This window comes from Salvelinus namaycush, chromosome 30, assembly GCF_016432855.1.
Source record: "Salvelinus namaycush isolate Seneca chromosome 30, SaNama_1.0, whole genome shotgun sequence".
Classification (NCBI taxonomy): Eukaryota; Metazoa; Chordata; class Actinopteri; order Salmoniformes; family Salmonidae; genus Salvelinus; species Salvelinus namaycush.
The window spans coordinates 7,875,083-7,901,084 of NC_052336.1; the positions used below are offsets into that span (position 1 = coordinate 7,875,083).

The following is a 26,002-nucleotide window of genomic DNA, read 5'->3' on the forward strand; positions in this document are numbered from 1 at the left end:
TTTTATTCATGTGCTTTTTGGTCTGAACAGTTCTTCAACCTATATGATTAGCACATTTTAGCTAGCCTGATAAACTAGCTAACGTTGTTTATAATAAAGTTAGTTGGCTTGTTTAAATTGTTGAACATTACCAATATTGGAGTTGTCATCTTTTGGTTGGCAAGGCAAAAGGTCAGTGGTGAAACGTCTCAACGTCGTAAACTCAGGAAACAATTTTCTCAGAGTTTCCCATTTATACTCTGATTTGTTGGGTCTCCTGGCAACTCTAATTGCACGAGAACGCAACATAGGCAGATTAAAAGAGTGTTAATATCGTTGCACTTTGACAATTCAAATTTGAGATTTTCTTTGTTTGAACTGTGCATAGTAGCCAGCGCTTTGATTGTCTTTGAAAGTGAATACAGTGAATCGGTCAATAACGACAACACGAATCCAGGCCACCAGCTCTCACAAGGCCTATAATAAGATTAGGGATGTTGTATTCGTTACTCAGTGCTCACTATTGATAATTTTGAGTAATATTGTTAACCATGTATTGCTCACAGAGGAAAAATTGTCATAGATCCACTCAGAGCAACAATACATTCAGAACGACAATAAATCCCACCAAACATGGCCTTACTGAAGAGCTTGGTGACTTTCAACGTGGCACTGTCATAGGATGCCACCTTTCCAACAAGTCAGGTCCTCAAATTTATTCCCTGCTAGAGCTGCCCAGGTCAACTGTAAGTGCTGTTATTGTGAAATTGAAATGTTTAGGAGCAACAACGGCTCAGCCGTGAAGTGGTAGGCCACACAAGCTCACAGAACAGGACTGCCGAGTGCTGAAGCAACACTCACTACCGAGTTCCAAACTGCCTCTGGAAGCAACGTCAGCACAATAACTGTTCGTCGGGACCTTCACGAAATGGGTTTGCATGGCCGAGCAGCCGCATACAAGCCTAAGGTCACCATGTGCAATGCCAAGCGTCAGCTGGAGTGGTGTAACGCTTGCCACCATTGGACTCTGGAGCATCTGGCAGTCCGACAGACTAATCTGGGTTTGGCGGATGCCAGGAGAACGCTACCTGCCCCAATGCATAGTGCCAACTGTAAAGTTTGGTGGAGGAGGAATAATGGTCTGGGGCTGTTTTTCATGGTTTGGGCTAGGCCCCTTAGTTCCAGTGAAGGGAAATCTTGACGCTACAGCATACAATGGCATTCTAGATGATTCTGTGTTTCCAACTTTGTGGCAACAGTTTGGGGAAGGCCCTTTCAGGTTTCAGCATGACAATGCCCCCGTGCACAAAGCGAGGTCCATACAGAAATGGTTTGTCGAGATCGATGTGGAAGAACTTGACTGGCCTGCACAGACCACTGACCTCAACCCCATCGAACACCTTTGGGATGAGTTGGAATGTCTACTGCGAGCAAGGCCTAATCGCCCAATGACAGTGCCCGACCACACTAATGGTCTTGAGGCTGAATGGAAGCAAGTCCCTGCAGCAATGTTCCAACTGCTAGTGGAAAGCCTTCCCAGAAGAGTGGAGGCTGTTATAGCAGAAAAGGGGGGACCAACTCCATATTAATACCCATAATATTGGAAGGAGATGTCCACATACTTTTGGTCATGTAATGTATTTCATTACTGCACTCAAACTTGTTGACCTATAAGCCGCTTGCTCCTGAAGTTCATAATTTAAACTATATTCATGGTTGTGCGTGTGTGTGTGCGCACGCATGTGTGATTCCAAAATAAGGGACAGATAAAATGCTACTGACAGATAACCTGTTATGCAACTATGGCATGTCTGTCTCCACTCTGGTCCCTGATACATTCTCTATATTTAACCTGTCCTACAGTGTCTGGATGGGTGGGACATTCCATTAAATAAACATAAAACAGGTTTTAAAGGGTAAAATTTGACTCATTTGACATGCTTGGGACAAAGGAAACCCTGTATGATCTGTGGTGATGACAACACAGAGACCTCAGTAGAACAGCATACTGTATCAGCTGGAGGAATCCCTCTGCAGGTGACTGAGTTACACTGTGTAATGTTGCAATCTAGTGGTGGAAGAATAGAAGTGCAGTGTATCAGTGGGCATTTAAAAGAACAGGTGAGACATGTCAATAGTCAATCAAATCAAATCAAATTTTATTTGTCAGATGCGCCAAATACAACAGGTGTAGATCTTACAGTGAAATGCTTACTTACAAGCCCTTAACCAACAATGCAGTTTTAAGAAAAATACCTAAAAGTAACAAATAATTAAAGAGCAGCAGTAAAATAACAGAGGTGAAGTGCCTAGGGGGGTAGGTGCCAGTTGCAGTTCAAAACACATTTGATCTACTACATACAGTACCAGTCAAAAGTTTGGATACACCCACTCATTCAAGGGTCTTCCTTTATTTGTACTATTTTCTACATTGTAGAATAATAGTGAAGACATCAAAACTATGAAATAACACATATGGAATCATGTAGTAACCAAAATAGTTTTAAACAAATCAAAATATATTTTATATTTGAGATTCTTCAAAGTAACCACCCTTTGCCTTGATGACAGCTTTGCACACTCTTGGCATTCTCTCAACCAGCTTCATGAGGTAGTCACGTGGAATGCTTTTCCAACAGTCTTGAAGGAGTTCCCACATATGCTAAGCATTTGTTGGCTGCTTTTCCTTCACTCTGAGGTCCAACTCATCCAAAACCGTCTCAATTGGTTTGAGGTTGGGTGATTGTGGAGGCCAGGTCATCTGATGCAGCACTCCATCACTCTCCTTGGTCAAATAGCCCTTACACAGCCTGGAAGTGTGTTTTGGGCCATTGTCCTGTTGAAAAACAAATTATAGTCCCACTAAGCGCAAATCAGATGGGATTGCATATCGCTGCAGAATGCTGTGGTAGCCATGCTGGTTAAGTGTGCCTTGAATTCTAAACAAATCACTGACAGTGTCACCAGCAAAGCACCCCACACCATCACACCTCCTCGTCCATGCTTCATGGTGGGAACCACACATGCATCATCTGTTTACCTACTCTGCGTTTCACAAAGACATGGCGGTTGGAACCAAAAATCTAAAATTTGGACTCATCAGACCAAAGGACAGATTTCCACTGGTCTAATGTCCATTACTTGTGTTTCTTGGCCCAAGCAAGTCTCTTCTTATTATTGTTGTCCTTTCATCATAATGCTTGATGGTTTTTGCGACTGCACTTGAAGAAACTTTAAAAGTTCTTGAAATTTTCCAGATTGACTGACCTTCATGTTAAAGTAATGGTGGACTGTCATTTCTCTTTGCTTATTTGGGCTTTTCTTGCCATAATATGGTATTTTACCAAATAGGGCTATCTTCTGTATACCAACCCTACCTTGTCACAACACAACGGATTGGCTCAAACGCATTAAGAAGGAAAGAAATTCCACAAATTAACTTTTAATAAGGCATACCTGTTAATTTAAATGCATTCCAGGTGAGTACCTCATGAATTTGGTTGAGAGAATGCCAAGAGTGTGCAAAGCTGTCATCAAGGCAAAGGGTGGCTGGCTACTTTGAAGAATCTAAAATATATTTTGATTTGTTTAACACTTTTTTAGTTACTACATGATTCCATAGGTGTTATTTCATAGTTGTCATGTCTTCACTATTATTTTACAATGTAGAAAATATATAAAAATTATAAAATCCCTTGAATGAGTAAGTGTGTCCAAACTTTTGACTGGTACTGTACATATGAAATACACTTTTGAGTCTAACATCAGTATTGAAGGAAATGACACGAGTCTGGATTCAGGTGCTGGAATTCCAACTGTTTATTTTCTACTTTTTAGTGACTACAGAAAATGTTACATTTTAACACTGAAAATCAAAGGCTGGATGACATCATCACTTGCTTCTCTTTATTATTTTTATTCCAATTTTTGTTTTGTTTAGCAAACACAGCAGATGATGTTGCACAGAACTGAGCGAGCAGTAGCAAAGCCAAGAATATTAGAACCTAAATGATTCAACCAACCAAGCTATGAGATACCGTGGCCCATGAGGACAGTGTCTTGGAGTAGGAGTGCTGATCTAGGAGAAGGTGACCCCACTTATTTACTAGGATTCAAAGGGAACAAATGACCCTAGATCAGCACTCCTACTCTGAGACACTTTATGAATATGGGCCAAGAACTGTGCATCTCTACACCTAGCCCAACATCCTTCTAGCCCATCACACACAGAAACACAACTAGACACTATGATGATTGATATGAAGGACAGACGGCTTCAGAGGAAGGATTGACGGGAAAAATAACAATGGACGCCTGTCACTGGCTGGTTTACACCAGAACAACTCAGTGTGAACTGGAAAATGCAGAAACAACTACTGGGTTCTCTTTGGAAATAAATGTCAACGAGTTGGTTTCGGTATTTTTTGTTGTTCAACAAAACCTTCCAGAACTCTTTATAATATATGAATAATCTCTGGAAGAGGCCCCAAGTAAGGTTGCATAATTCCAGGAACTTTAAATAAATTCCCTGTTTTTCCAGAAGTCCTGGTTGGAGGATTCTGGATTTTCTGCTTTATTTCCTCCAGATTCCGTGTGATTTCAGGTAAACCAGGGAATTTTTTGCAAACCTGCCCCCAGTGAGGTCCTCACCCCCCTTTATTGTTTTAGTGTTTTCACATTCAAAATGACCACCTTTAGCACACTACTTCTTCAGGGAATAGGGTACCACCTCAGATTTGCCCAAACGTCTGATTGTCTCAGGCGCTGCAGTACTGTGATGAGACTCAGCCTGATTAGGGACACAGTAACACACATATACGGTAGCACACAGAGACACACAGACAGACAAATGTACGCACACAAGCATACACACACACCCACACCCACACACACACAGCCTGTCTAGTTCTACAATGTAACTACTGTCGTCTGCATGGCTATTCCCATTGAACTGTATGGCCTGTGGAGATTGAATGGAAGAGAAAGTAACAGAGGGCTGAAAGCTAAAACATCTAGACTCCACTTAACTGTGTCAGGATCCACTGTAACAGGGCCTATTGTAAGAATGGTACTACTGAGAAATGAGATGAGCACTAAACAGCTTCAAGCTGCTAAACTGAGTTCACTGACCACACACACACACACACACACACACACACACACACACACACACACACACACACACACACACACACACACACACACACACACACACACACACACACAGAGACCAGATAAGTGCTGTCCCACCCATATACACACACACGTTTCTTTGTAGGTTTATTAGACTTTGCTCATTGTCATTACACGAGTTTGCACCAAACAACAGACACTGTGTGGAGCTAGGCGGCAGGGACACATTATTATGAACAAGAGGCATGTGTTTCAAATCACACCCTAATCTCTATATAGTGCACTTCATCACACCATATTCCCTCCCTAATGCACTACACCACATATTTGGAATAGGATTTAGTTTGAGATGCAGTTCAGAACAAGCTCTCTGACCCCGCCCCTGGCAGGCCTGCTGCACCGCCAGACTCCATCCATCCCACCGCTAACCCCCCCAACTCCACCCACCTCACTCTGTGTGTCAGACAGCAAAGTGACTCAGAACAGTCCTTAGGGACCAACTGTTTTATATATCTGATGTATTCCAGCTCTAACTCACCTGATTCAACTAGTCACGGGCTTCATGATTAATTGACTTAGTTGAAAGAGGAGTGCAAGTGTTGGAATAGACCTAATATGTGAAATGGTTGGTGGTCCGATACCTGATTCCCACATTTGTAACCAGGCCACCACAGTACAGCTGGGCTTGGCCCTATAGTATGAATCAGGCACCAGAGGACTGGGTTGAGCAACACTGAGAGGACTTGCAGCCCTGGTTTAGTTTAAAACATCACTTCAGATTGTACATTTAAACAGGAGATTCCCTACACGGCTGAGTAACCTTGACTACAGAAGCCCCCGGCCTACAGCCTTCTACTAACATCTATACCCGTGCTGCGAATGGCAAATCAAAACTCAACATCTCTTAAACTCACAAATGCCAGTGCTTTTTCAAACGTTTTAATTCACTTATTTTTCCTTTTTTTCTCCACTTTTTGGTTTGTTTTAGAAATCTTTGGATGCTCATTATTATTATTAATACCCATAAAATAAAATAAAAAATTTAAAAAGTCAAAAGAATAGAAAACACATTACACACTGCTGCTTTTTTGACAGCTGTTGAGCGAAGTACGTACCAACTGTAGAATGTCTGTATCTGAAATGACACCTTATATAGTGCACTGGTTTTGAACAGAGCCATAGGGTTTGGGTTAGTAAAGATATGAAACGAACATATCCCCTAGTCAAAATCCTGATTTTCAATATTGTCCTGATCACATCCTGGATTAGCCATAGGGTTCTGGTCAGAAGTAATGCACTACATAGGAAATAGGATGTAGTGTCAGATGTGTGTCGGCCCGTTGTCAGGGCAATGGTGTGGTCTCTGGCAGTGTTCAGAACACATGTTGAAGTGACAGAGCTGTGATATACGAGAAGAACACAAACCCACTCCTTCATCTGATCTAAGCAGGAGAATGTTATAAGTCTAAGACAAAACTGAATGTTCATTTGTTGTTTTTTTTGTTTGTTTTCTCTCAAAAAACCTACTATATACAAATCTAGATGTTCTACAAAGGCATAAATTAAAGCAGTGGTTAAGCAATAATACAAAAACACAATTCCATTCAAATCAAATCACCACAACAGAAGACGAGAAAAGGAAAACATATGAACACATTATCACAGCAGTTGTTGGTTTTACCCTGTAAAAAACAATAGTCTACCATCATTATAATATCGGAATAAGTACCCAACGTCTGATAACAAAATAGTACACTTCATCTCTCCATCCAGACAAGTTTCAAACCTCAAGACCCTGAAACTTGTCCTCCGCGACCTTGAACAGAACACTTCTGCCCAAAAAAACATACAAAATAAATAAGAACCATAAAGCTTTTTGAAAGAAGTAACAATAACAACATTAGTTACCAAACTAGTTGAGTTCTGCCTGATCCACTTTGACAATCTCTCTCCACAGAACCACAGAGTTCTCACTATGAGGTATTCAGAGACAAACACGGCCAGAGTGCTGGGCCTTCCTTCAAAGGGGAGGAGAGAGGATTGGAGGAGAGTGGGAGGGAGGGGGGCAGGGGAGACAGAAGAAGAAGAGCTTTGGTATATCAGCAGGAGTGGAGATCAGAAATTCCTTTGGTATGTTTTCATTGCATGGTTGAGCTGGCGAAAGCACCACTTGTGAGAGAGAGCGAGAGAAAGAGAGAGAGCGAGAGAAAGAGAGAGAGCGATAAGGACGGAGAGAGTGAGAGATATTCCTTTAGTCTTCAGTAGTGGCCCGTCTCTACAGGCTGAGGTATTCAAAGAGTAAAAGGTCAAAGGTCATAGAGAGGTCAACAGTGGTTTAACACTTTGGTTCAAGCAAGGCACTCGTCCTGGGAGTTTTAGAGAGGTTGTCAACATGTCTGTATAGAATGTTGTCAACATGTCATTTTAGAACGTTCAATGTTGTCAACATATCATTCTAGAATGTTGTAAACATAATTCAAGAACGTTTTCGACATGTCTGTCTACAATGTTGTCAACATTCTAGAACCTTGTCAACATGTCATTCTCGAACGTTGTCAACCTCTGTCTAAAACGTTGTCAACATCATTCTAGAATTTTGTCAACATATCATTCTCGAACGTTGTCAACATTTCATTCTAGAACATTGTTAATATGTATGTCTAGAGTGTTGTCAACATCTTTGTTGTTTTGGTAACATAGTCTACAGCTTCAGTATCATGTCTACCTGTAGCTTTATAAGTAGAGAGCAGAGATGTTGAGAGACCAAGCAGAGCAGGGGGAGGGGAGGAGTACGAGAGGAGAGGAGGGGGTAAGGATAAGGAAATACAGTAAACCTTCTATCCACATCACTCATGTCGGCCGTGCAATGACGAAATCTTTGGTTATCTTTGGTATCATCAAAGTGATAGAAATCACAAATGGAAATTGAGTGAGGTAGCATCTTTGGTTCACACTATAAAATATCAGTAGGTCTTAACACATTTAGACATTTCTTTATCCTCTTCTTTGTTGTTTTCTTTTCGACGTGAGGAAGCAGCTCTCGCTTGCTTTTGCTTCATTTAATATAATACTCATTAACATGGAGAGGAGCTACAGTAACCCACAGACAGAGGCAGAGATACCCCCACTCCCAGCCCAGAGACTGGTACCCCAGACATGGAGAGGAGCAAAGGAGTGAACCAAGCCCTTAGACAGTAAACTCCACACTATTTGACTCATACTTTGGGAAAGCAAGCCACTGTAGTGCTTTCTTCCTGGTGCTGACATGCATAGCATCCATCTATACCCACTGAGGTGAGATGGATGGAGAGGAGGAGAGGAGAGGAGGAATGATAGAGTAGAGAAATGGAGGGAGAGGAGAGATACTGGATGAGGATAAGAGGAGGAGAAATGGTAGTGGTGTAAAGTGCTTAAGTAAAAATACTTTAAAGTACTACTAAAGTCGTTTTTTGGGTATCTGTACTTTACCTTACTATTTATATTTTTGACAACTTTTACTTTTACTTCAATACATTCCTAAAGAAAATAATGTACTTTTTACTCCATATATCTTCCCTGACACCCACAAGTACTCATTACATTTTGAATGCTTATCAGGACAGGAAAATGGTTCAATTCACGCACTTATAATAAGAATATCCCCGGTCATCCCTACTCCCTCTGATTTAGTGGACTCATAAAACACACATGCTTCGTAAATGATGTCTGAGTGTTGCAGCGTGCCCCTGGCTATCCATACATAAAAAATAAAAGGAAATCATGCCGTCCGGTTTGCTCAATATAAGGAATTTGAAATTATTTCTACTTTCACTTTCACATATTTTAGCAATTACATTTACTTTTGATACTTAGGTATATTTAAAACCAAATACTTTTAGACTTTTACTCAAGTAGTATTTTACTGGGTGACTCATTTTTACTCAACTCCTTTTCTATTAAGGGATCTTTACTTTTTTAAAGTATGACAATTGGGTACTTTTCCACCACTGAGAGATGGAGAGAGAGGAAGATAGGAGAGATGGAGGAGAGGAGAGTGTTAACAGTCACACTCATGTCTTTAAAAATACTCTTTACAACATCAGCTACAAAATATAAGACATTATTCTTTGGTTGTACTTCTTGCTGTGATTCTGTCAAAGTGATTTGGTATTATAACTGCATACAGTCTAGGCTACCTGCCCTGGAGTGGAGAAAGCTTTGGTTTTCATTTTTACTGTTTCAACAGTACAGGAAGAAAGCACTACGGAATGGGTCAGGGGTTATGGGTCATGGTTAGCAGCTCCTACTGGGGCGATTTCCCCCCTCCCCTGTCTGCTCTTCCAGTGAAGGAGGTAGAAGTCACCCCTAATCACTGATCATGGGTCAGAAACAATATTTATTTCATCCTTCTAATGGTTACTGATAGGATTGGGGGCAAGGTAATCTGAATCTAGATCAGTTTATGGCAGCTTCTACCTGGAGTGTCTGGGGTTTACTGACGGACAGAAAACTGTGACCAATCAAATGTCTGTTTGTCCTGACGGACAGAAACTCTGACCAATCCAAACGGCAACTGAACATTCCAGTGGCACCTGTAAGATTCCTCCTCAAAGCTGATTGACCCGTCCCACAGGATCTCCGTCCACTGGTCAGAACCCACACAGCTGATAGGCTGATTAAACGTCCATCCAGAGGCCCTCCCTCAACCCGACCAGTCAGATCAAAGATAAGGACAGTGGGCAGGAGGTATTAAAGCTGTGAGATCAGTGATTGGGTAGAATGCCAGAACAGAGTTTTTAAAGCAGGTCAAAACAAGTCTTTGGTTTGTTTTTTCTTTGGACACTATAAATAGCAGTGTTATAGTACAGGCTTTAAGGTCAAAACGCTGTTTATAGGTATTTTCCTTAGTTTCTCCTGGTTTCTACATTGTAAAGCTTTTCCACCGAGGTTGAGTCTGTCAGTCTGTCTCCCCATACACAGTAAAACATCTTGACTGCTTCAAACTAGAAAAAAATAAGTCTCCACGCTAACTAAAAACTTCTAACACCATATCTAATATAAAATGTAGTCAACTCAACACTTGATTACCTGAGATGACATAATTCAAAATTGTAAGTCAGCGTGGTAACTTATTTTTTCCAAGTTAAATCAACTCAAAACTGTGCCCGCTCTCTCCTCCAGTCCCTCCTCCTCAGGCTTTGCTGCAGGTGGAGACAGAGGAATTAGCGGAGTGGGAGGAGCCTCCGTTGTCGTCGAGCCACTTGTCGAGGCTGCGTCGGCGTGCGTTCATGAAGAAATTTGAGACGGTGGTCAGCTCCAGGCCCAGCTGCTGGCTGATGGTGATCTGGAGCTCCTTGGATGGACGCTTGTTCTCCTTGAAGATGGCGTGGAGGGTCCTTCTCTGGACGTCGGTAAACACCAGCCGAGGCTTCTTGGAGTGGCCACCATTACCGCTGTGGCTGCTGCTGCTGTGGTTTCCGCCGCTGCTGCCACCGCTGCCGCCACGGTCACCACCAACTTTACAGTGGCCCTGGTCCTGCTCCTTGCGCTTACACGCTAAGGGTGGGGATAGAAAGAGAGATGTTATAACAAACTACATCATAACAACATTAACACAGTATACAACACTGTATAACAACAATAGGCTACAGCACACAATCATCTATACCGTGGAATATAACACACACACACACACGGGTAGCCTCATAATAACCTACACCGGAGCTCACAGCGGAAAACAATTGCCGCTGACCGTGGTGCTGAAGCATACGGTAAGTAGGCCTCTCCCTGCATATCGACACTTTACCGATAGAGGGCAGTAGTGAGCTGTCAAACAGCTGTAGCAGCACTGAATTCGACCGAAAGCGATTCATTCTACTTAGCTGGAGGACATCGGCTTGACAGTCACTGTCCCAGATAGATTATTTAATATAGATCTTAGACCATCTTTTCTTAGACCTAGGGTATTTCACTACCATCTTACAAATGTATGCAAAACAAGCAAGATGGATCTGCATGCCAGGTGCGTGTTGTTGATGTGGGATATTCGAGTCTATGAAATGAACTAATCACAGAAAGGTCTGTGTGTGTTATGTGATAGCCCTAGACAACCATTAACAGAGAGCTACCGCTCCGTGTGGAGTTGAGTTGGCATCCTGTGTGTGTGTGTGTGTGTGTGTGTGTGTGTGTGTGTGTGTGTGTGTGTGTGTGTGTGTGTGTGTGTGTGTGTGTGTGTGTGTGTGTGTGTGTGTGTGTGTGTGTGTGTGTGTGTGTGTGGAGCTCTATCCTATCTGCTGCGCTATAAATCAACGTGCTGAAGGCCACAGTGACACCCCAGCAGCCACCGCGCGGAGCAGACAGACAGGTAGTCGGACAGGTTGGGAGATTTCCCAGGCTCGTTATCACCCTGGTCCCACACACACACACGCACACACACACACAGCTATGCCCGTCTGACAATCATTAAGCAGATAACTCCACACTGAGGTAGCCTAGCAATGGCGTGACTACACACACTCGTGTACCAGCAGCAGCGGTGTGGGTATGTGTGTGTTGTGTATGTTTAAAATAAATAAAATATATGAATAGCCCCTTTTCCGAATGCAAGAGCTGATTCACTCAGTTTGACAAGTTTTTTAATTAGGCCTATTCCAAATATGTTCAATAACATTCTATTTTGGGGTGGCAGGTAGCCTAGTGGTTAGAGCGTTGGACTACTAACCGAAAGGTTGCATGATTGAGCTGACAAGGTGAAAATCTGACGTTCTGCCCCTGAACAAGGCAGTTAACCCACTGCTAGGCATTGAAGATAATAATTTGTTCTTAACTGACTTTCCTAGTTAAATATAGGTTAAAGCACAAACTTCCCAAACAGGAATATAATAGGCTTAAAGTTGAACGAATTTCTAACGAACAAAATGATAATGTCAGAATCAATGCTTGAGATAAATTATCGACAGGTGCAATATCAGGCCTTAACTTTTACAATTGCTTTAACAATATTTGTATTTGCTGCAAAATTAATATAGGTTAATTGATGAGTGTGAGAGGGAGTGTATAGGTCTAGAATTTACAAGTAGCTTTTAGGAAATTATTTAGGGAACTATACACGCAACTTCTCAAAAACATCCTTGCCAAAAGCAGAGGACCACAACGGAAATGCCTTTTTGCTGCATTATCCTCGATTATTTTAAACCCACTTCACATGTAATAAGTTGCATTTCCAATTCGTGAAAAAAATCTATAAATTCAAGATTAAATAGGTTAATGATATGAGTAGGCCTAGTCTACCGGCAGGCATAGGCCTCGGTGACATGAGAAAACCGCCAGGCATACATGATGTAACATGAGGAAATGGAAAAAGCCAAATTTCAATAATCAATATCAATCTTCTATTTTAGTTCTTAGTAGGCCGATCACACACACATTTCACCCGAGAACCGATCGATATATGTTCGTGTACGGGCTTCCTTTTCCTGTTTACAGACATTCTACATTTCCAGAATCTGAAACGCTATTAATATTAGGAGAGGTATTTCACAACGAAGCCTTTATGATTCAGGTCGAAGTTATATAAAGTAATATGTATATACTTTCATTAGGGAGAAATAAAATATATATGCGCATGGATGCAATAGCTATATATATTATGGTTGAGGTTTTGTGGAAGTGAAATTAGGCTCAAATAGAATGAAGAGGGAGAGACACTGCCAAAATAATCTCCCCACTCAAAAAGTCAACACAGTAAGCCTAATGAAAAATATGTTATTTTACTTTTTACTTTTATAAACGCATGGCATGGCTAAATAGAACAGCACAGGCGTACTGCCTAACATTCATGAATTCACAGAAAACAATTCCGGGAAAATTTATATTTTTTTCTGTCCTGAGTGATAGTGTTTTCTCTTAGCTCACGAGATGGAAGGGATTATTTGTTCTAATTCTAATGGATCAATACAAATGTGTTTGGCGTGCGTCAACAGACTTATAATACATAATACCCTGATTTTGAATCACCTGCATCGAAAGATCAAGAGTTGCGTTTGCAATGCAACATGTTTATTCGTCTATTTAAGTCACAAAAACAATAACATGTAAAATGATATGGTATATATATGGTTTGCTATGTAAGACTGTTGATGACACACACAAAGACACAGATACACACAAACAGACAGACACACACACGCTGCAAATAATCAATGGCGATTTAACACACTTTCAGCAGCGTACCGCCTCACACTTTTCACAAGCCAAAAACCCATCCGCCTCAGCTCGTCATTGATTAGACATAAAGCAATTCCTTTGTATGCTGGCGACTGCGTGGCTCCGTGTGTGTCCGCTAGAACGGTTCAGGCGGATTGACTCGGGTCCTCGGGGACAAATTAATAGAGAGCTATCTATCAGTTAATTACCACAAACCCAGAGTCAGCCCCGCGTCACGCCTCCTAACGAGTTTAGCTCCAAGACAAAAACACACTCACTGAAACACAATAAGTGCATCAACGCAGCCAAACACAGCTTCCATAAGCTTTCCTCAATATTTAAAATAATGGTCATATTGATCCTGGAAAATATTGTATTATCTTCTATTATATTATATTGTTATTCTGTTATACTATTTTCCGCAGATGTTCCATCCCTCAGCCCCGAAATGCACAGCTTGAGGATGTTACTACATGTGCTGGCAGCAAATTAATATTTTCATGACGTAAAAATATATTTTTGAACTTGATTCTTATCCTCCCGCGCATGGACTCTGTTTACATGGACTCGCGTGGACTCTGTTGGGAACAACAAAAAGCTGATGAGTTGGGCAAAATAAGCTCATTCTGGTCCCAGATCACCAACACACACACATACACACACGCGCGCGCGCGCGCATAGACACATGGGCCCTTATCTTATAGAATGGAAAAAGCCAAGAGACAGAGATTACAACAAAGACAATGATGAATTCAACTGCAGGGAATTCCAGAGGAAGGTTTCAGTTCTGTCATACCACTGGCTACTCCACTGTCAGATTCAAGACAGCTGCAGACAATAGACCTACTGTTCCAATGACGAGCACCAAACAATCTTAAATACCCCCTATAGATAAAGAGTAAAGGGAGAGAGAAAGATAAATAAAAGGAAGTGGGTATTACCGAGGGTTCGCTCACCTGCGAGCCTGAGCGTGCTCATGCGTGTGAACTCAGGCTCCTGCAGCCACTTCCACATCCGGCGGAAGGTCTCCCGGCCGGACTTGAGCTTGGACCAGGGCTTGGGGTTCCGGAGCAGGTCTGACAGTGTCCCCTGGGACCGACACAACACCCTCTGGGCGAAGATAGCCTGGGGGATGGAGTAACGCTTCAGCTCTGTGGTGATCCTCTGCGCTACTTCTTTGGTGTTTACTTCTTCCATTTGACCCGTCGAATTGCCGTCGGTACCGCCACCACCACCAACCCCCTGGACTTGAACCCCGGGCCCTGAGGCGTGGCTCTGGGTGTTGTTGTCCCGGGGGTTCCCGTGACCCAGCACGTGCCCCGAGGCTCCGAGGTGGGCATGGGGGTGGTGGTGATGGAGGCCGTTTATATGGAGCATGTTCCCCGAGGAGGTGAGGTGCTGGTCGGCGTGTCTGGCCAGCATGGTGGGGTGATGAGCCTCGAACCCACCGGGAGTCAACTGCATCTTCTCCCCCGGCATGGAGGCTGAGACCCCGGGGTGGGCATAGGGAGGCAGGCCGGCCTGGGAGCTGTGTAGGCCGGCCAGGCCAGAGCCAGACAGTGGGGAGAGGCTCTGTCCCATCCCAGGGGCGTCTTTGTGGTGGTATGGGGAGTAGAGGTTGTTGATCGGCGCCAGCCCCCTCTCGTCCCTCATAAACGTAAAGCTGCCGGTGACATTACCAGGGAGTCGCTGATGATGATTATGAGGATGATGAGGATGGTGGTGTGGATGATGATGATGATGGTGATGATGAGAGAACTTGTCTGCTACAGTGGAGATGGGGGGTAGGGGAGGCTGGAGAGGTGTGAGGGTGGTGTAGGTGCTTGCGCTCATTCCAGGGGGGGCCTCGCACATACTCATGGCGGGGTGCAGGTGATGACCGGGGTGTCCAGTGTTGTGTCCGTGATGGGAGTGGTATTCTCCCCCGTCTAGCAGGCTCGTCATGCCCATGGAGCGGTGCGCCAGCCCTCGGCCCCCACCCGGGCGAGGGTGTGGGCTGTGGCCGACTAGCAGCTCTCCTGGACCGGCCACAGACTCATGGCTCAGGTCGCCGAGGCTCTCCATGGACAGTTGCACGTTCATAATGCTTGGCGACCATCTATGTGACCTGGGAGAGGGATGGATGTCCACAGAACAGTCCAGAGTCCTCACGGCGGGAAAGTTCCCTCCCAGTCTGTTGGTTTGTTGTGGTGGTTTGTTCTGTCTCCTGAATCCTGGTTGATGGACGTTTTTTGTATCCTTTTTATGGCTGGTGTTTTCTTCCTCTTGTCTTTGTTGATTATTTTCTTTCCTCCGATTATATATTTTCTTTCCCTTTTAGACTCGTTTTATTGATACTACATTATATTTTTTGCTTCCTCTCGGTTTGTCTCGAGCCCCCCCACCTGTCCTTGCGCTCCGGTTGGGTCCTGCGCCATCTCTCTCTCCGTGGCTTTTCTCGTGCTGCTCGGTTTCTCCACACCTCCGTTTCACGGCTGCCGATCCCGAACATACACACATGCGCACGGGCGACCTTCCATCCCCTCCCACCACAAACACACACACACACACACACACACACACACACACACACACACACACACACACACACACACACACACACACACACACACACACACACACGCACACACACACACTGCTCTGACGTCAGTTATTAAGGAAGTTACAACAGAGGTATTAAGATACCTGCTGGTTATAAACCCCCCTCTCACACACCCTCTGGAATAAAATAATTACATCACAAATTAATTAATATTATTTACTAGGTTATAATTTACACGTTCAATGGAGCCTATTGAGCCTATTGTATTTAAACACAAATAAAAACCTATTGATCCAATATTGTTCTGGAGCCTCCTTAACATGTCATGCAGAACAAATGAAGTGAACTTCCGGGTTCATTCCCCACTCGTCAATGAGGTGCGCGCGCGTGTGCGTGTGTGATTAGACCAGACAGTGTGCATGCAGTATTCAAAACCTTATATTCACACACGTGTCCTTCATAATCACCACCTATCTTGAACCAAATGTCATCATGCTGTTTCTCTATTGTTATATAATAAAGCAAAAATGGTATCCCAACAAAGTTCCCTAATAGAGGATTATTGTAGAACTCCAATCCGAATGAAAACTATTCCATATGTCGGTTTGAAGTAACAAATGAAGCTGTACTTCTCTCTCTTTAGAAATAAAAAGATGAACAGATGTGTCTATTGTTAAACCATTAAGATTAACGAACCGGCCGGCCGTGCATGGGAGTGTGTGGGTGTGTATAGGCTAAGCGTGTCCACGCGTGCCCCCATCGATACGCGGAGTGTGTGTGTGTGTGTGTGTGTGTATGAACTTGATCACGGTGAAGAAAAGTATTAATTCACGAATAGGCCTATGATTACATCAACATTACATCTCTCATGATAATAATATATACTAACGTTAGTAATTAATTGAGAAACAATTGAATGACAAATATGTTTTATGTTTTATTGCGTGATTTTATTTCCTTGACACATTGAGTAGGCCTACCTCATTACAATACAATTTCCTAAATTGGCTACACAATGGATGAACTTCAAATGACTTGTGTGTGTTGGGAGGAGGGGGGGGTCGAGGCGTCCTTTTCACGCGGTCAGGCAGGCGACAGCTTGCTGCGGCCAGTGGCCAGCCCGGGCCACATGTCAAAGGTGACGCTTCAAGACTCCTAATGTTAACAGCTGCTCGTGCAGATTAACACACACACACACACACACACACACACACACACACACACACACACACACACACACACACACACACACACACACACACACACACACACACACACACACACACACACACACACACACACACCACGGCATCTGTCAGGGTCAAGAACAACAGGACACCGTTCAATTGAACAAGTTAAAGAAGAGAAACGTAAAAGTTAAATGGTCTCTAATAGGAAGTCAACGTCAGTGGCGTGTGGGGACTTGACGTTTGCCCAGGAACAAAGACACTTAATGAACAACGAGATGCTTTCCAACGGTATGGACATAATAAAGGACTGGGCAGAGATTCGACATAGGCCTATTTATAACGTACAAACAAAACGTGCAGCCTAGGCCTAATAACAAAATAGTTAACGTCAACAAAGTAAATAAAATGTGTTAACATTTAAAAAGTAATACATTTAAAATTAAATATGTTATCAATTTGCTAAATTAATTGACATAACATTCGTGAGGCAAATAATAATCAATCATCACGAATAACAGATTGCTCCTATCAGACAAACAGACAAAAATATTATAGCCTATATCAGGCCAAATAAGAAGAGAAAGATTCACGTTTCAGCAGCCACATCTGCACACATTCTCATGCTGATCGATATTTTTCCTTCCAGCAACGTGCAAAAGGGCGGTGTGCGCGTGTATGTGTTTGAGTGTCATTGTGTTGAGGCCTATTCACGCGTCAAAGCCGCAGTGTGTGTGTCGTGTCCCTGTAGAGAATGGTCTGTGGTTGTTATAGCAAGTATTTGATGAATGTAGAAAGAGAGAGAGAGAGAAATATATATATAACGTATTCACATAAACACTGCTTTTCATAAAACGTGTGTCAACTAACTAAGAAGTCAACTGACATAACAAAACCTTTCAAATGTACCAACCAAGATAAGCTCAAAAGAAAACTCCATCCCTCCCCGTAACTGCAGCAACATACAGTAGACAGGCTATGACATGTCTGGCCGTTTTAATTATGGCCATATAGCTTACAAATGACTGTCCCGCAACAACGTCGTTGAAAACATATTGTCATATTTTAAACGATAGGCCTCTACCACAGATCTGCAGCAGCCAGCTCCACAATAGCATGTATCGTAATATTCAATAGAACATCACGATGCTTTTGGCTTGGTTACCAGTCATTCATAGGTAGTTGAATAGTCAGAAGCAGAGCATTTATTTAGATACAATAAAAACATGGCTCTGGTCAGAAGGTAAAAGTCAGTCTGGTAAGTTAACCCAGAGCACCAGCATTATTAGAGCAAAGCGGTAACCCCCTCGCCCATTGGGTCGGTTGGTCAGGCTGCACCGTGGAGACTGTCTGTATTAATTATTAATTATCCACAGACTGCTGTTGTATTCTGTTGACTCTGGGTCATATTCACAGTCATATATATCCTACAGTCGGCATTAGGTTATAGTGTTGAATCCAATAACCAATGTTGCATATACAATTATTAATAGAGTAGGCCTATGCCTCTCCTCTCTCTATGTGAATGCTGATGAGTATGCGTAACAGAGTATGTTTATGGAGCAAAGGTTAGGCCTACTACACATATCCTAACCTGAATAGTGACTATTTGGTTGTAGCCTACAGGGCACAGCTTCCAACATGCCATGGTTTTACGGTGGCCGTTACTAAAGGGCAGCATAACATTAGTATCGTTTAATTCATATGCTGTGGTTTATGGTGGAGACAGAGGCACATGGATCGATAATCTCAGCTCTACAGATAGTGACATACCACTACAGAGATGGGTTATTAACGCTCATAACGACACTATTAGAATTCCCAAACCAGATTTAGGCAAAAGCGACCGTCTAGACGCTATATTTCTAGACAAGACTAATATAATCGAAATCCATACTTACAGTAGCCTGAATTGAATTAAGTGTGGTCTATATGCCTGTACACATGATTATATGTTGGCCGGCACTATTAATATCTACCTTATTCTTATTGCTAAATATTGTGCATAGACTATACTAACCAATTCAATAATATTTGATTGCAGACCGAGGTTTTAAATTCGTATAGGATATTAATAGCCTAATACCAAACGTTTTATTGATTGCTAAAAGCAACTGAAAATAAAATGAGAATCTTAGGCACTGTTTTTTTCAATATTTTTATGAAGGGTAATCTTACTTCCTCGAATAAAAAAACTGTTTACTATTCGTTTAATTTAGTTCAAATAGTTGAATGGTCAATCTGCAAACAGGTCTCGAATCAGCAACTAAATGGAGTAGGACTGTGGCATTCTTCAGTAAACTTCTAGAACTCCCAAGAACGATTTCACTTTACTGACACTTTAAAAATAATACATGTATTCTAATAAAAGCCCTTTCTTTACGCCTACTGCTTGTAGGCTATAGAAAAATGAGCTATATGCCTATACCTGTATACTGTTACACCTAATTTGTTTGATAAAAAAACGAAAACATTTATAAGGATGCTATTTCTGAGCAGTAGGTTACACACAACAGGACATTCGTCTGAGCGGCACGGCAACTAACACAACTTTCACTTATTATAATTCTTGGGATTTATGGTATTAAATATATAGCGTTTGTAATAATTTATATCCCTGGCCAACTGGCATAAATCTGTAGTGTAATGCTATGCTGCAGTCGACTCCATTGTAAGAAATGCAGTGATTGACTTCGAACGAAAATAAACTGTCCAAATTATTTTTCAATAGCCTATTGGTAATTAGGCCTACACTAAAACATATTCCCCTGTAGCCTATCATAAGGTAATAGTCTTCATTCTCCCCATGTCCTAGATTCTTATATCAATTAATATGCTTTTAAAGCATTAGAGCCTTACACAAGTTGTTAAAAGTTGTCTCTAAGTGGTTGTAATGACCATACGTAATCTGATGGTTGCTGTAATGTTCGTACGGGCACATTAAACATATTTATTTGAGGAGCGAGAGCTGCAAATATTGAGAGAAGATTAGTGACGGCACTAGGGTCACTATCTGAAATGTTTGGATTTGATTGCTTGTATCTTCGTCCCTGTTGAAACGGCATTAGATTATTCCGGGTCATTTGGTTTTCGACATCATGGGAGATTCTCGTGTCTTCGCCTCGGAATTAATTGTCCTATAATATTCATAGCATATTGTGATAAAGCAGGCTAGGCCTAGGCTATAACGACTGATGGAGGGAACACATGTTTATGGATAAAGAGTGACATGCAGGCCAGGCGTATATCCAACTGTCTCAACGTGTGAATATTCTTCAATCAAAACAACTTTGTTAAGAATCGCAGACAGGTTGTCTTAACAATGTCATGGTGTGGTGGAAATCATTATCATCACCATCATCATCTGATCCACGAGAAAACACTGATTACGTTGTCTCGCTGTCAACACATTTTTCTGCAACACCAAATTATAACATTGTAATATATATTATATTGAATTTAAATAGAAAACACCCAGATAGAAAATAAAAAATAAGGAGCAGGGTGGTTTACCTAGAGGTTATGTTATGTTCATCGAGAGATGAATGAGACATTTCATAAGGTGGTAGGTGGCCAGTATTTCTCCATCTGAAATTGTTTTGAATCATTCAGGTGGTATAGACTACTATGTTATTGCATTCATGCCTGGCAAAATAGTTTAGGAAAAAGGGTTTTGGGTTAGATTTTTTGTCATTTTCAAGGAGCACTGAATATACCCAGGATAAATGGAACTATACAAAGCAGCAGGAACAACAAAAACACACAATTTGACGTTTGGAGACGAGCAACTTCGAAATTTGACATTTGGAGAATGTGGACGAACGTCTAATTCTGAATTGAGACTGTGATAACTTGTTGCAGCACCAGACATTTTTTCAATAAACGTATTTAAAAATAAATATTATTTCGTGTAAAAGTTGGCTTTTGCAATGGTCTTCTAAAACCCCAGTCAATAGACTACATTTACATTACAAAAAATGAAGAAGATAGTTGGATAATTTTTGGTAAGCAGTGAAGGTGCGCGTGTGTCTAAGGGTAGAGCCAAAGGCACTGAGCAGAACATCTGCAATGTGTGCTCGCCTGTTGCGATGACAACTACACTTACTAGAGTTAAAATATCAATTGATATAAATCTAGTTTACATTTGTAACACAATCCTTCATATTAATGTCTGGTTAAAATGTGTTGTCATTGAAGGCTAATGCCCCTAGCTCTTTTAACCCTGAACGTGAGATATCAACTGGTGGATGAGTGCCAATCCAAACTGGTAATAACATGATAATGAAATAGGTCCAAACAGATTATGACTAAACAATGTCTGACACACACACACACACACACACACACACACACACACACACACACACACACACACACACACACACACACACACACACACACACACACACACACACACACACACACACACACACACACACACACTGGTGGCTGTCATCTCCTACCACAACATGAATCTGATGCCCTCATGCATCTTTTACGAGCCTCCCAGTTTACACACATTTTCCTGTCAAACCCCCCAGATACACACCACATCTGAACACACCCCAGATACACACCCCATCAGAACACACCACATTTGAACACACCACAGTGTTGCAGCAGAACACACCCCATCTGAACACACCAGATCTGAACACACCCCAGATACACACCCCATCAGAACACACCACATCTGAACACACCACAGCAGAACACACACATAGTCACACAGCTTTCTCCATCATGGTCCAGTTCAGAAGGGTGCTACATACTAAGAAATGCAGACGGAATGCCAGGAATAGCGGACATGATTCCTACATGTCAGAAAGGCATGTCTATTCTAGACAGTATATTTCTATAGCTGAACGTTCCACGCTGAGCCCAACTGATCATGACACACAGGTATGATGAACACTGTAGCTCCACATCGGTTTAATGGCTAGTCATTCAACAAGAGTTGGAGTGTCTCGCTCTCTCCCGTGTTGCGACAGGCTCCGGTGCAGGCAGGTCAAGCTGCCCTCGTGCGTCCTGTAGAAACAGCCCAGGGCGTGCCTCCATTTCAACCTCAAACTCTCCGGTTCCTGGTCGGTGGAATAAAACCTGCCGTTTCCCTCTGCCTGTCAGTCCGTCCCGTGTGCTCCTCGTGCGGTTCCCGTCTGTCTCTGCCCGTGCTTTTAATGCTCCTCGCGCATTTGACTAGCAGCCCCGTTATGGATCGGCCCGGGCAGAGAGGGAATCAGTATGCAGTATGCAAATTACTTCAGTTTCAATCGAAAGGTTCGATCCGTGGTGGAGGGCACGTGGAAGTGGGGTCGGTCAGCCCTCAGCACGTGAGCCCCATCTCAGCTGGACCCTGAAATATTTTATTTGAATGATCCGCAGTTTTAACCAAAACATAGTTTATTATTGGTGACGTTAGAAATAGATTGAGAACCAAACATTTACAACACAAGGGTATTTAAAGAGAGATCTAGTGTATGTTGATCTGGATCCTTGTCACGATCGATATCCATGCTATTGTGAAGGATAAGGTTATGGTACATTCGTAGCCTATCAACAAATCTTCCTTATATAATTAACATTCAAACAATGAATGGGCATTTAGGCCCAGGCCTATAGGGGTTTTCTTATAAATATAACCAGTCATAGAAAGCAATTGACCTTTGCTGAAATGAGCTCAGACAATTCTAACGGATTTATAAATGTAGAAGGCCTATAATCTATAGTGCAATTTCTAACATATCAGAGAATACAAAGCCCTTCACATATTTTTTTAAATGAAGAAACATAAAAATTGTACAGAAACAACACAGATAAATAAATTATAGATACAGTAGCCTATAATATACTGTGGGCCTATAAATCATATATTTTATATGAACACGTTTTGTTTTATTCTTGCTGTCTTGAAGAACATGATATATGTAATGCTGTTGATATCAATGTGTTTTAAAAGTGAGAAATAGATATAGAGATTTTATTAGATCATGTGATTGACAAGAGAGGAAGAGAGGAGAGAAGAGGGGAGAGAAGAGGGGAGAGAAGACAGAAGAGGGGGAGAGAAGAGGAGGAGAGGAGAGAAGAGAAGGAGAAAAGAGAAGGAGAGAAGACAGAAGAGGGGGAGAGAAGAGGAGGAGAGAAGAGGGGAGAGAAGACAGAAGAGGGGGAGAGAAGAGGAGGAGAGGAGAGAAGAGAAGGAGAGAAGAGAAGGAGAGAAGACAGAAGAGGGGGAGAGAAGAGGAGGAGAGAAGAGGAGAGAAGAGAAGGAGAGAAGAGAAGGAGAGAAGAGAAGGGGAGAAGACAGAAGAGGAGGAGAGAAGAGGAGAGAAGAGAAGCAGATAAGACAGAAGAGGGGGAGAGAAGAGAGGAGAGGTAGGTGAGGGTATGGTGGAGAACAGATGAAAGTAGAGAAGAGGAAAGGATAGAAGAGAAGGGTAGAGGAAAGGAAAGGAGGAGAAGAGAGGAGGATAGGAGAGAGAGAGAATAAGAGTTGAGTGTGTGTGTTGACTCGTAGGGCTGGTGTATGGGACACATGGGACAGACCCCATCTGTCTGGGCTAGGGTTTGGCCAGCTGAGAGGGTGAGGGGTCAGGGTTAGAGGTCAGGCTCAGGGGTTAGAGACCTCTGGACAAACCATTGGTGGAGGGCCCCTAATATTAACGGTCATATTCAATCAAAACAGCCAGGCGGTTTTCCTGGTCCAGTAATGATATCAGTAGGTGAACACGTTTTGCAACATGGGGCCGTCTGATTTGTATTATTCGATATGAGAGAGTGTGTTGTGCATGTACAGGTGTGGGTGTGTGTTTGTGCGTGTTTAGATGTGTGTGTGTGTGTAGATAAAAGTGTGTGTGTGTAGATAAAAGTGTGTGTGTGTGGCTGTGTGTGAGTGTGTGTGCCGATACAGGGGGTCAGTGCGTGCAGGTAGGGGGAACAGGGATTAGTAGGAAGAGGTTTTAGCGAGGACACCGCTAGTGTCTGTTAACAGGGGATTACAATGGTGCCATGACACCTATCTGCTTTTACAGGATTACCTGACACACACATACACAATATCACACACACGTACACAATATCACACACACACACACACACAATATCACACACACATACACAGTATCACACACACACACACAATATCACACACACACACACACACACACACACACACACACACACACACACACACACACACACACACACACACACACACACACACACACACACACACACACACACACACACATACACAATATCACACACACACACACACACACACACACACACACACACACACACACACACACACACACACACACACACACACACACACACACACACACACACACAATATCACACACACACACACACAATATCACACACACATACACAATGTCACACACACATGTTAATGTCTTAATACCTGGAGTGGCAGGTGTGTATGTACAGGTGTGTATGTGTGTTTGTATGTGTCGATTTAATATAATACGTGGAATGGTTCCATAAAGCCAGTGATTAGTAATTGCAACAGATAACACCCTCTTAATGTGCAGCCACGCTGTGGCTATTGCTGTCATAAATTACAGCTGTGTGTGTGTGTATGTGTGTGTGTGTAGAGGGGGTGGTGTAGGAAGCAGATCTGTATGTGCATTCTGAAGAGGTTCAACCATGTTTACATAGCGCACACGCACACACACACACGCACACACACGCACGCACACGCACGCACGCACGCACGCAGGCAGGCAGGCAGGCAGGCAGGCAGGCAGGCAGGCAGGCAGGTAGGCAGGCAGGCAGGCAGGCAGGCAGGCAGGCAGGCAGGCACGCACACACACACACACACACACACACACACACACACACACACACACACACACACACACACACACACACACACACACACACACACACACACACACTCTCTCTTGAGTATGTAGTGGTAAATCTAATTCAGGTTATGTGTAGGGATGTTCCACTGGAGGGATGGACAGACAGACATTGAGAGGGAAGGAGAGAGAGAGAGAGGGAGAGGCAGGGATGAAGAGGGATGGAGAGAGAGAGAATGACAGGGAGAAAGAGAGAGAGACAGAGGGAGGTAAGGAAATGGGGAAGAAGAAAGGGAGAGAGAGACTGAGTATTGGTCAGGATGAATAATAGAGGCTACAGTAATCACATCACAGAGAGGAGAGGATAAGTGTCTGTCTCACTCCCAGAAAACAGACCCTCTTTCTCCCTACCCCTCCCTCCATCCCATCTATCCCTCCACCTCTAACCAGCTCTCCCTCTCTCTCTCTCTCAGTCCCTCCTCCCTTTGTCCCTCCCTCCACACTGGGAGGGATAAAGAGAGGAGGCAGAGGCTGCTGATCTGACTTTTCTGGACAGCGCTAAAGGTCCCGAAGCTTCTGCACATGTGCAGGATTCTCTACTTGACGTGTGGTCTCTGCTCTACTCATAGAGAACCTCCCTTCACATTTCTCACTGTCAATCATGAATGATAATTCTTCAAGTTTTACTGGAGAATAGCCCATGCAGCCTCTGCATCCCAACCGTTTGATCTCAGTCAGTTTCATGGGGATACGCATTCAGATTTTCTTGAGTTATAAAGTGTTGTTTCGAAGTAGCCTACAGTGTTGTTTTGACTAACATTATCGATGACTTCTTCATCCTTGATTTGTGTAAACAGGAGCCTCAAAAATGTCTGTGTACAGTTACAGGGGGTCCGTTTGAATTGAGAAAATGCTCTGTTATGAAAATATATATTTTTGCTCCATTAAGCAATCCAACAAATGTGGGCCGCCATCGTGTCTATTTAAAATCTTCTCACTCATTGATTGAGACAGGTCTCTGTCATTATGACATCATTTGTGGTGGACACCCACCTGTCTAGATCAATGAAAGAAGACGTGAAATAGACAAGATGTCTGCAAAAATCTTTGGGTAAATCACATTATCTGGTGTAACAATCTGTAGCTACAGT

At 42.8% G+C, this 26,002-nt stretch overlaps 1 protein-coding gene across 2 annotated transcripts; it reads right to left on the reverse strand.

Moving 5' to 3' along the window:
* Positions 1 to 8,717: 8,717 nt before the first annotated feature.
* On the reverse strand, positions 8,718 to 15,791 carry LOC120024883 (hepatocyte nuclear factor 6-like). Of its 2 annotated transcripts, none has more exons than XM_038969225.1 (2): positions 14,253 to 15,791; positions 8,718 to 10,647 (listed from the first exon to the last, which is right to left on the reverse strand). In XM_038969225.1, the coding sequence occupies exons 1-2, from the start codon at positions 15,376 to 15,378 to the stop codon at positions 10,283 to 10,285; spliced, it is 1,491 nt and encodes a 496-aa protein (XP_038825153.1). In that variant the 5' UTR covers positions 15,379 to 15,791; the 3' UTR covers positions 8,718 to 10,282. The 2 variants fall into 2 exon arrangements, with proteins under 2 accessions (XP_038825153.1, XP_038825152.1); XM_038969224.1 differs by having other exon boundaries at positions 14,238 to 15,791.
* Between the last annotated feature and the right edge of the window lie 10,211 nt (positions 15,792 to 26,002).